General features: G+C 38.7%; 1 protein-coding gene across 2 annotated transcripts; it reads left to right on the top strand.

Moving 5' to 3' along the window:
- Window positions 1-1,765: 1,765 nt before the first annotated feature.
- Window positions 1,766-10,867, top strand: anxa11b (annexin A11b). Of its 2 annotated transcripts, none has more exons than XM_015963058.3 (15): window positions 1,766-1,904; window positions 4,859-5,234; window positions 5,308-5,345; window positions 5,508-5,651; window positions 5,731-5,818; window positions 5,940-6,034; window positions 6,134-6,247; window positions 7,772-7,862; window positions 8,016-8,095; window positions 8,229-8,285; window positions 8,376-8,469; window positions 8,613-8,708; window positions 9,143-9,201; window positions 9,300-9,422; window positions 9,889-10,867. In XM_015963058.3, exons 2-15 carry the CDS (start codon window positions 4,868-4,870, stop codon window positions 9,946-9,948), a joined length of 1,506 nt encoding a protein of 501 aa, XP_015818544.1. In that variant the 5' UTR covers window positions 1,766-1,904; window positions 4,859-4,867; the 3' UTR covers window positions 9,949-10,867. The 2 variants fall into 2 exon arrangements, with proteins under 2 accessions (XP_015818544.1, XP_015818546.1); XM_015963060.3 differs by lacking the exon at window positions 1,766-1,904 and adding an exon at window positions 2,739-2,893.
- Window positions 10,868-11,913: the final 1,046 nt, after the last annotated feature.

Below are 11,913 nucleotides of genomic sequence, written 5' to 3'. Positions count from 1 at the left end.
GAATGCGAAAGACTGAAGCGGATCAGGAGTCAGTTGCGTATGGAGTAAGCCGATTTATCATATAATCAGGATCCTCAGGGTCCTCCATAATGCCCGAAATGTAAACCTTCACGTTTATTAATAGTTTTATTAACTGAATTTGTATATATGTAATTATGCCAAATTATCTGTAGTAACAAAACGAAATAACCATAAACTGGAAAAGATATATATCTAGTCAGATGTGTATTATTTTCGTTTAATAGCCACATGAAAATAAAATATCACATTGTTGCATTTTTCCCTTAATAAAAAAAGAAATCTACTCTAGATGTGATGAATTATGAAAATCTGCAGGAGAAACTAAACAAATTTATGACAAACAAAATGATATACCCAAAATGTTCTAAATAAAAAAAATGAAATAAATAGACAATCCATGAAGAATCTGTCAAGTTCTGCGTCCCTGTGGCCCCCAGCCCCCGCAGGGTTCCCTCATGTTACGTTTAGATTATCTAGGTTGTATCTCCCTTGAGTTTATTGTGTTTCCTTTCCCATTTAGGTCTGGTTTCCTCCCCTGCCCCGTTCTGCTCCTCCTCTCAGTTCAGTTAGTCTCACCTGTGCCCAATTCCCTTAATCACCCAGCCCGTGTATATATATAACCCAGTCTTGCGTCTCAGTATTTGTTAACATTGTCGTTTGTCAGCGTTGTTCTTGTTGCCTCATGGTTTTTTTATAGGATTTTTGTCGTGCCTCCAAAAACCAAGGATTCTTATTTTTGCAACTGCTCCAGCCTGTGTGTTTCTGGTTCTTGCATTTTGGGTCCAAGCCTCCTAATCTTAACGTGACAATCAGGATTTATGTTAACTTTTGAAGATTTAAATTGTTTATGTAAAAAAAATTTTGTCCAGAACGTTTTTAATTTTAGAAAATCTTTGATTTCCATGACGATTTCATTAGATCTTAGAATGGCTTGCTATACACAAATAGGTGGTACTTATCGACATACATACTTCATGGTACTTCATGAGTTCTTTCAAGAGTTTGTCGATGCCTAAACATTGTTCTGCGTATTTGGGGTGGCAAGGGAAGATATTCAAAACGTATTAAATTTAGAGTCGTGTAGCTTGTGAAAAGTTTTAAAGAATCTAATGGTTGTATCTTTGTTCTTGTTTGTAAAGTTTGTTTAAAAAATGTCGCCTTTCCCAAACCCCTCCTTTCTAACAAACGTCTGCCATCTAGTGGTCATATTTGATAGTGAAGCTGATTTCGGAATGTATTGTATTTTAGGAAAGTTTTAATCTTTCTCTTGCCAAACAGTTTGGAAAAAACTATTTGAATCAAAGTTTTCACACAGCCCTATCAAGTAGGAAATAATGATTTCAAGAAAATAGTGAGTTATCAATAATAAAAAACAAGGTTGTTGTTTTAATGTACAGGGGATGAGTTTGAGTGAAATAGAATAAGTAAGTACATTTTATTTATATAGCACTTATCAGACATAGAATCACAAAGTGCTTCACATGGATCAAAACGTAAGAGGTTTTTAGTTTAGGTCTTTAGACACCATCCTGTCTGAAACCTCTATCTTTAGTTCACCTGGACTATTCATGCCCTATTAAGAGAATAAGTTAATAAAAAACCGAGTTCTAAGTTTAAAGAATAAATGTCATCATTCATACATGATGTTGTAGGGAAAACATACGCTTTAATAACAGAATATGTTGGTGTGTCCCCGATTAGCAATGAGAGCGAATGGAAACCGTAGATAGAGGGCTGTAAACCACAGCCTCTGTTATGTCGGCCTTGTGACCAATGGTTGTTCCTGGGATGATGCAGACTCGGAGGACCCACCCACCTCCAGGCTGTCTCCTTTCGCTCAGCTTAGCTCTGTTCTTCCTGGATTTCACGTCCGAATTTGACAAGTAAGTTACCTCTTCTGTATATTTTCCATATTACTATCGAGTAAAAAAGTATTTGTTGTGCTTTCGGACTTTTCAGCAAAGCATTTAGCTGATGTGATGATTTGTAGTCCATTTCCGTATTGAGGAATGTGGGGAATTAGCCTTGCCTGGCTGATTAAATTGGCCTCGGCGCAGAAGCAGCAGCCGAAGGAATTGTTTTTAAAAATCACAACGATTCTGTTGAACTTTGTACCTGTACTCTCCTTTTTAACAACTCGACGCTAAATGCTAAACATCAACCAGGAGGTATTATGTAGAGTTAGCAAACCGCTGTTTCGTTATTTCCCCCGCAGTTCTCGGGACACATTGGGCAACAGCTTTACGGACCATTGCGTGTACATTGTAATCGTAGACGCTGAAAGCTACTCAATGGATTTAACTTTTACCGCACCAAACTGTTTAGCAAGTTGAGGAACAACAGGCCCGTGATGCTGTCAATGGATTTTTGCCCTTTAAAGGTGTTTCATTAAAACTAAAAAGTACACCATCTTGCGTTTTGTTGTATGACATTGAATTTAGAGAATGAACTCCAAGTTCAATGTCATACAACAAAAGCAAGGGCTAAATATGAGTAGTAGTGTTATTTATTCACACGCTCCTCAGACATCTGCTGGCTGTAAATGTCTGCGGAGAACAATCATGGAGTTTACGAGGGCACGTAAAAGTCTCACGCGTGATTTCAGAGAATTTATAAATAACGTTGAAAAGCAGAAGGGAGTGCCCCCAGCGCCTTTCGCAGAACTCACCTTTACCTTAACATGTGTGACTCAGCGTGTATTTGGCGCGCTGGGTTCGGCAAAGCCTCGTTAGATTTTCCTAAAGTAAACGAAAAAACCTCTTAACAGTCTGTAATCTAAGCCACTGACCCGTACTTTGAAGACAACAGCTGAAACGCCGTTTTGGACTTTTCATTGTGCTGACTAACATTTCTTTCCCTGATTGAATTTACAGTAAGTTACTTATTATATAAGGATTTCGTTTCATAGAGAATGACCAGAGGCGTTGAAGTTAATTCAGACAACTCATAGTGGGTGTTGCCCTACCATAGTAGGCTTGTGTTTATGAAAATCTATGGAAACCAGTTTGCAGTGTTTAGAGATCCATTTATGTATGAGCTAGTTCAACGTTCAGTTCACACATCTTAAAACGAACTAGTTCATTGTTCTTTTTACTCTCAGTGTGTTGCTGTGAGCCTCATATGCTGGCATTTTATTTTGATTCATTTATTTATTGACTTTATTTCAGGAGAATTAAAACCGCTTGAGATGAGCCATCTCGGGTCCTCTTACCTTACAACCAAATAAAGCAAGATAGCAGAGTAAATTAAAAAGGCAAATCTAGAACACGAGTCACAAACTAAAAAAGAAAACATTCTATTGTGGCATGTACAACATTTTTTGACTTGTACACATACACATGAAGCCAAGCATTGCAAAATGACATTGCAATAATTAGGGAATGGTAATGCTATTAGGCAGTGGAGGTGAAACAATTGCAAGTCTGCACTCAGCATAACATATTATAGATCTAATTGGAAAATAATCCAGATGTTGAAATTTACCTTAAATCTTTGGGTAGATTTTTCTAGACCAGAGTAGCTTTAACACAAAAAGCACATTTCCCTGCTTCTTTTTTTAAACCGGGGAATAACAAAAGAAAGCAGGTCAGTGAATCAAGTATGATGCAGAGAATCAATAAGTGTTTTAAATAAGATGGAAAATCCAAATAAATGCATTTGAAAATAAATAACCAATGAAATTGAAGCCTAGCTTTTAAGGAGAGCCATTTTCTAATTGTTACTAGTGTGCAGCATATGGCCGTACCCAACTGCAGCTTTTAACCATACAGTATATTCTCAAAAACATAAAGGGAACTTGTTAGAATTTGCGGAATTATTAGGAAGGAACCAGGCTGAGGTCACAAAGTGCAAAACAGTTAAACATGTCACTTTTCAATTTTTGTGAAATAATTTTCTGAGTTGTCTGCCCAAAGAAGAAAGAAAATTAATAGAAATTGTGTTTTAAAGTGTAACAATCAGCCCAAACGGATAAGTAATAAAACAAATAAAAAATACCAGCGCAACTTCTATGTTTCTAGATTTGATGTTTCACCCTAACTTGCATCACTCATTCTTCACTCTAGCAAATTCTCATGAAAACTGAAGCAGCATCATTCCTCGCTGTCATCATCATCATCATCTGACTTTAATGTTTCTTTAAGTCTAAAGGAAAACGTCAGACTTTTGTTCTGTTTCAGATGTGGAAAAAATAGTTGAGTTTATTTTACAAATCAGATCAAATGAGTTTCAATATGTGGAAGACTGAAAAGCAATTTTTAAATTATTTTTTCTTATCAGTCACTCAGAGTTTTACATGCAGGCTGGACATGAAAATAGTCTCCTACACCTATCTCCTGCATCAGTTTCTGATAGAAAATAGACCGTGAAACTCTAGGACTCAAAAAGCTTGACGGATCTACGTCACACTGTCACTTAACATCCATGGACTCGCCCATCCTGACTCATGGCAAGGAAGGCTGTTGTTTTAGCGTCCAGGAAATGGCAGAGCGTGTCTTGGCTGGTAGAAGCTAACTGTTAGCATTAGCAACTCATTAACACAACAGAACTCCTCTATGCTTGTGATATTTGTGGAGCTTAAACATCAACGTTCTAAAGTAAACAGAGTCAGTCGTAGAGTCACATTGCTGTTATCCAATCAGATGCGAGATGTCCAAATATAAGGAAGTAAACTCCAGATCCTGCAGTCTAATTCTCTCCTCTGATCTGGCAATCTTTTAGATCCTGAAACGGGCCCATCAAGGATTTTTGTACCCAGAATACAGCTTACAAGGCTACTAGAGATCACTGCAAGTGTATTGATTAAACGAGTTAACCACATCTTTAAATATTCTTTCAGATTCTGAAAATGAGTTACCCAGGTTACCCTCCACAATCTGGTGGATACCCAGGAAGTGGTTATCCACCACAGCAAGGAGGATACCCACCACAAGCGGGCGGCTTCCCTCCAGCAGCAGGTGGCTACCCTCCAGCAGGTGGCTACCCCCCACAGGGAGGCGGATACCCTCCCCAGGCTGGCGGTTACCCTCCAGCAGCAGGCGGCTACCCTCCAGCAGCAGGCGGCTACCCTCCAGCAGCAGGCGGCTACCCTCCAGCAGCAGGCGGCTATCCTCAGGCTGGTGGCTACCCTGCCCCAGGTGGAGGCTTTCCCCCTCAGGCTGGTGGATATCCTGGACAACCTGGTCCAGGAGGCTTCCCTTCCGTGCCTCCTGCAGGTGAGGTTGCATCCGTTCAAATATGTTTGAGATGAATAACATTTTCATTGTTGTGCCAATGTTTGTTTTTCAGGTGGGGGCTGGGGTGCAGCACCAGGTGGCTATGGCCCGGTACATAAACTTTGCACTCTTTACAACTCTCATGCAAAATCACTGATAAGATATGGACAGACTTAAGCTAGATCACAAGTTTTGTATTCACTGACTTTATCTGAGTTTCGTATGACGTGTATCCACCTGTACAGAGTAATTACAACAGCACTGTGTTTGCAGCCAGGAGGAGCTCAGCCAGGATACCCAGGGGGCCCAGCCCCAGGCCAGCCCATGCCTAATTACCCCGGAGCCCCTGCCACTGGACCCTCGATGCCTGGATATGGAGGAGGAGTTCCATCCAACCCTCAGGCTCCACAAGTTCCTGTAGGATTTTCTTGTTTTCATTAAAACACGTTCTGTGAAACTTCAGAAATTGCATTTGCTAACCTTTATGGTTTTATAGAGAGGATACCGGGGCTCCATCAAAGACTTTCCTGGGGCTGATCCACTGAAGGATGTTGAGGTTCTTAGAAAAGCAATGAAGGGTTTTGGTGAGTTAATGTCTTTCTAGTTGGATTTGTCAGAAACACGTTTACATAGTTGAAGAGTTTATCTCCTCGTTTAAGTTTTATGTGGCGTAAATTTGTACTAATGACAAAACATTTGGAACAGGCACTGATGAAAATGCTATTATTGAACTTCTGGGCAATCGCACTATCAAGCAGAGGGTTCCGTTGGTGGCAGCCTATAAGACCACATATGGAAAGGTGTGTTAATAAAACAAATGAGGTTTTTGTTCATTTATGAAAGTTTCAGCTAATCTTGTCTCTTTTTTATATTCTTTGATTTGCTTTCATGCATTCAAGGATTTAGTGAAAGACTTGAAGTCTGAGCTCACTGGAGACTTTGAAGATCTGGTTATTGCCATGTTGAAGACCCCATCTCAGTTTGATGCATCGGAGCTCAGAGCAGCTATAAAGGTTGGAAGCTAAGTCTAATACAGCATAGTCTCTAATTTAGTTCAGTTTGCATCAAAGGGCAAATATGAAACAAAATGACGTGCAATTAAATTTCCTGTGTAGCGGAGGCAAATTGATGATCTTATTTGTTTTGACCATGAAGATGTAATATTCTATATAAATATAAAATATCAGCCTGCTAGGTTCTTTATTGTAATTAATCAGAAGATTCTAGGATTTAATTCAGAAGATCTAGGTTCTTTGCTTTTTCAGTGATCAACCACACTTCGTGTTACTTCAAGAACAGAGTCGGGTTTATAAAAGTAAGAATTTATTTCACAAACAATTTAAAACATGACTAATTAATTAAGCATTTACTGTGATTGGATTTAACTAAACGTGAGGAAGGAACCTATTTGTGACCTATGTGTGAATGCGATGTCAGTCAGAGCTTCCTTTTCAAAGTAAGCTGAGTTCTGGTGGAAAGAATTTGCTTTGCTCTAAGCTATAAAGTTGTTATCATCAGAAGAACATTCAGACACAATCTGTCATGTCTACTTCACCCGTTTTGGAGAGACCCTCTTGGTGGATTCGAAAGTCGCAGGGGTCTGCTGACCTCTGGCACCGGAGGGCTGTAGAATACCGTGGTACCGACTCTTCAGTCCAGAGATGTCTCGGGTCACAACAGTCAGGATGGAACCGTGCGTCTGGCGGACTCTTAAGGAGTCTAACAATATCAGCTTTGTTTATGCAGGAACTGTTTGCTCATCCGCTTTGCAGGTGCAAAAAGGTTTTGACGACGTGTCTTTGACGGTTAAAGAGGTTTTGCTACAGATGGCCGGTTTGAGCGATTCTCTAGAACTGTCGAATCTCTCAGAATGATCTAGTTTTAAGGTTTAGCTGTTATGATTTGCACAGCCAATCAGAGGCTGACAAGTTTGGAGATGTTTTACCAAGACAACTCGGAAACACACCCTCTTTGATATCGGATGTCCTGACTGGTTAAAAAGGCAAGTTATGTGTTGTAGTCTAACTTAACCGTGCTTGTAATTGTGTGGATGCAGGTGTGAGGACCTTGTCGTCAAAACATGTTGAACACATGGCAGGATCTAGTAGACACACACAATATAACATCCATTCAGTGAGCACAGATTAATGAAGCATTTCATTATACTATAACTATTATAAGTAGTAATAAACAAATGTTTATTTAATGATTATCTATATTATAAGTCATATAAGAAGTTCATATTGATTTAGTAAATCATTCTTGAATTTAGCAACTGATTCGAGCCGGAGTTGTTCCTTCTGTGGAGGCAGAGAGATGGGACCTTGGGAAAGAAAGTTATTTATCTTTCAGACTTGCAGAGTCTGTGAATCCCAGCTGGTGTGAAGTCAGACTCATTTAAAGGGAACACATGAAACGCTGTGTCTCCTTTCTGACCAGATGTTGAATAGATGGTGAAAGGTCTGGCGTTGCCTAAACTGACCCTTGCTGGATGCTACACCTGCTTTTTTTAAATTTCTTCTTGTTTGTTTTTTCAGGGTGCAGGAACCGACGAAGCTTGCCTGATTGAGATTTTGTCATCACGTTCTAATGCGGAGATTCTTGAGATCAACAGAGTCTATAAATCTGGTGAGTGATTTTGGGATATATTTTTAGAGCCAAAACTTTGTTCAGCTTAAGTGAAAGAAAATGTACATCTGCATAATCAATTCTAAAAATATGAACCAATATTCCAATTGTAGGAGAATGAATGTTTTCCTTAACAGTTGTCTTCCTTTACAGAGTATGGAAAGACCCTGGAGGACGCCATCAGCAGTGACACTTCTGGCCACTTCCGCAGACTCCTGGTCTCTCTTTGTCAGGTGAACCCTTCTGCAAAATTTCCCCCTAATAAACAATGATAAACAATTGCAAATTTCAGGTTGGCCCATCCAAAGTGAAGCTTTCATTGGGCACTTAGCCTGGCTGAAGTTATTTTTTATCTGTTTGAACCAGGGGAATCGTGATGAGAGGGAGGCCGTTGACATCTCACTGGCCAAACAGGATGCTCAGGTTTGGCCTTAAAGCAGGTTCAATGTTGAAACATTTTGAAAAGAAGTCTTCAAACCTGTTTTTCTACCTCATCCCTGGGTTTCCTTTCAGAAACTACACGCTGCTGGTGAAAATAAAGTGGGGACTGATGAGTCTCAGTTCAATGCCATTCTGTGTGCTCGCAGCAAGCCTCACCTTCGTGCAGGTGTGGTACCTAAATAGTTGCAATTCCCTTTTGTTTCTTCTCATCTTAGTAAGAGTTTTTATCTTGATTCTTTTAAAGTCCAAAAATATATCATATTTTTAACTTAAAATGTTTAAAATAATGTTGTTATTTTTGCTGCTCAGTTTTCCATGAGTACCAGCAGATGACTGGGAGGGAAATTGAGAAGAGTATCTGCAGGGAAATGTCAGGAAATTTGGAGTCCGGCATGGTGGCTGTGGGTAAGCCCTATTCACCCTAAATCATAAGTCACAAGTCATTAAAATTCATATATATTTATACATACATCTTAAAGAGCAAGTTGCCACCCTACAAGGGTCTTACTCCAACCCCACTTCCTGTTAGAAAGTGCACCAAAAGGAGGACTTGCCTGCAGTTACTGAATGCACCCCGCACTCTCCACCCCCCACTTCTCAGACAGAGAAATACATGTAGAACTCTAGAAGGCACTATATCAAATACAGGTCACTTACCATTCAGCACTATTAGACACTTATTTATACAGTTTGTCAAAAACAAAGTGGATTTAGGGGTAACTTGCTCTTAAAAACATAATTTAACTAATTCTATAACCTCTGGCTGACGTATCAGCGTAAACATCCTGTTAATAGTAGTTTTATTTGTTCTTACAAACTGTGCACATTTTTCCCTGTAGTGAAATGCATCAAGAACACCCCAGCCTACTTTGCAGAACGGCTTCAAAAGTCTATGAAGGCATGTTTTGCACTTTGTTTTTATAGATTTCTCTCCTTGTATTATGAAGGACATATTATGATAAACTTCATGACATTTTGTTTTTTAAATACAAACAGGGAGCTGGAACCAAGGACAGAACCCTGATCCGTATCATGGTGTCCCGTTCTGAGGTGGACATGTTGGACATCAGACAGGAGTACCTGAAGGCCTATGGAAAGTCTCTGTACACCACCATCTCTGTAAGTCCCTCTAATTATAGGTGAAACTCAAAAATTAGAATATGGTGCAAAAGTTCATGTCAGTAATTCAACATAAAAGGTGAAACTAATGCATGAGCTAGGCTAATTCCATGCAAAGCCAGATATTTCAAGCCTTTATCTGTTTATGATTGTGATGATTATGGCTTGCAGCTGATGAAAACCCCACATTAAAAATCTCAGACAATTAGAATATTATGAAAAGTTGTAATGTTCTAGACTCAAAGTGTTACAATCTAATCAGCCAATGAATTCAGAACACCTGCAAAAGGTTCCTGAGCCTTTAGATGGGCTCTCAGTCTAAGTTGGATTACTGAAATAAACACTTATCCATCATATTCTCATTTTATCAAATATATTATTATAGTATATAATTTTGATAAAAACTTCCATGATTTTACCAATTCATATATTTGTTAAATGATCTGACACGTATGGTGTTTCTCAGGGTGATACTTCTGGAGATTACAAGAAGCTGCTGCTGAAGCTGTGTGGTGGAAATGACTAAACGATGGCACCCCATCAGAACAGTGGCGACGTCCACCTTAAGCCTTATATCACTTCTGCTGCATGCTGCAAACCTTATAGCAAATCAGTAACTATTCTCTTTAGTGACACGACTTTTGACGAATGACAAATCATATTCTATAAATGTAGAAGATGCTTGATTAGAAAAATATAAAAAACATGTGCCATGTTATTTCTTACTTTGCAGATGTTCACCTTGTTCAATAGAGTACTATTTAAGATTCACTATCGATGCATAGTTTGCTTTAATTTGTACTTTTTATGTTAAAGGGATAGCATTACATGCAATAAAGTATACTCGTATACAAGATATTTAAAATATTAACATTTTTACAAAACATTTGATTATATGTTGGTTATTACTAATAAAGAGTCATAATTTATGCAAATTATATCAATCAAACTTTGTAGAGGGCCAGACTGAAGGTTCATGTATTTTTTTGGATTATAAGAAACAAATATGGGAAATGTCTCCTTTCCATTTTAAAGTCTTTCACTAATTAGAAGGTAATTCCTGCTTGCAAGTCTATGCAAAGAGCTTTCTATTATCACACTATTCTTTATTATTCATAGAAAATGTTGCCTTTCACTTTTCGAGAAGAAGCCAAAGTTTAAACAGACCGTGTTAATGCCTTCTGTAACTGATGGGGATAAACAATCTTCATATTTGCATGCCTGCAAAATGTAATTTTACAGGATTTGTTTGTTTGATAAAATTGTTTATTTTGCCTACATAGTTTATTTTGTGATTTGTATGTTATACAGCCAGTAGGGGGCTCCTTGTTCACATTAAGTGCCATTTCCAACCGCTCATTGTTTTGCCAATGCTGAAATATTGAAAGATACTTTTTCTATTTCAAAACTAATCACTTTTCATTTTAATAAAAGGGTTTGGCGTATCTGGGTTTTGTGCCTTTTTGCAGGAAACGCTGTGAGTTTCCAGCTCATTTGCATCGTATTACGAGAAGCCACCTCCTTTTGGCATCACGAGCAGCGTGTGGTGTTTAAAAAGCGAATAATGTGGCCTAAACAACTTGACGTGATTGTTTTGGGCAGTTTAATCTCGGAAAGTGAGGAAATGTTCAAAGTTATACAAAACGGAGCTTTTTCTTTGAGGCTATAAATAGTGGATGTCCTAAAATCTTCTATCTTGGGTGTTTACTTACCTCAGAGAGCAGCCTCAGAGGGAATGTGTTGCTGAGTCAAATGACTTGGTGGTTCACTTCCTTGACTTCACTTTGCACTCAAAGAAGAACCCACCCGCCTGACGACAAAGAGGGATAAATATTTAATGTCTGTGTGTACTTTATTCAGCGGAGAGTGTCTGCACTGATACCTCTTGAAATATAGGTCAGATGGAAATCACGGCCCGGCTGTTACGCGTGCTTTTACCTAAAGTGAATGAACTTCACGCTGATTTGGACTTAGACAAAGTTCTTTAAATATGAATGTGTGGGTGAAATCTAAGAGAAGATGAGATTGGCTCCGATAGATTTAATAGAACTGCAAAACTAAACATTTTAGTTTAAAAAAAAAGAAAAATTAATTTTTAACGAAAACACAGAATGGGGAAAAAAAATTAACAGTTCCCTCACCACTGTCCTCTATCGTTAACACTCATCTCAGACAACCAGTAAAAGTAAGCATTGGCAGAATTGTTGAGTTTTGCTGTGGATTTTCTGCAGCTGTCCAATGAGGAATGTGCAACTTAGTGACATTTAGTTGCCAAGGACGTAATCCTGCTTTAAACTTCATGAGTGCATATGAGCAAATTACAAACCCCAGGATTAGATGGACATATAATGAGATGTAGAAGCAGATGGATATCACTGACCCGCCTGCAGAGCTGCACACCAGGAGGTTTTAGGTCCATATGAACCTTTAATAAATCATGGAGTAGAAGAATGCCTAACTTTATCCATTAAAAAAAGGTTAACATGTCACA

This window comes from Nothobranchius furzeri, chromosome 16 (assembly GCF_043380555.1).
Source record: "Nothobranchius furzeri strain GRZ-AD chromosome 16, NfurGRZ-RIMD1, whole genome shotgun sequence".
NCBI classification, from domain to species: domain Eukaryota; kingdom Metazoa; phylum Chordata; class Actinopteri; order Cyprinodontiformes; family Nothobranchiidae; genus Nothobranchius; species Nothobranchius furzeri.
Note: the sequence above shows the minus strand (reverse complement) of the source record. Positions and strands in the feature narration are given on the sequence as shown.

What these genes read in the sequence shown, in the direction of transcription:
- anxa11b (XM_015963058.3), top strand. Translation starts at nt 4,868, where the DNA reads ATGAGTTACCCAGGTTACCCTCCACAATCTGGTGGATACCCAGGAAGT. An exon ending in CCCTTCCGTGCCTCCTGCAG is followed by an intron (nt 5,235 to 5,307) that starts GTGAGGTTGCAT and finishes TTTGTTTTTCAG; the next exon opens with GTGGGGGCTGGGGTGCAGCA. An exon ending in AGCTCAGAGCAGCTATAAAG is followed by an intron (nt 6,248 to 7,771) that starts GTTGGAAGCTAA and finishes TTGTTTTTTCAG; the next exon opens with GGTGCAGGAACCGACGAAGC.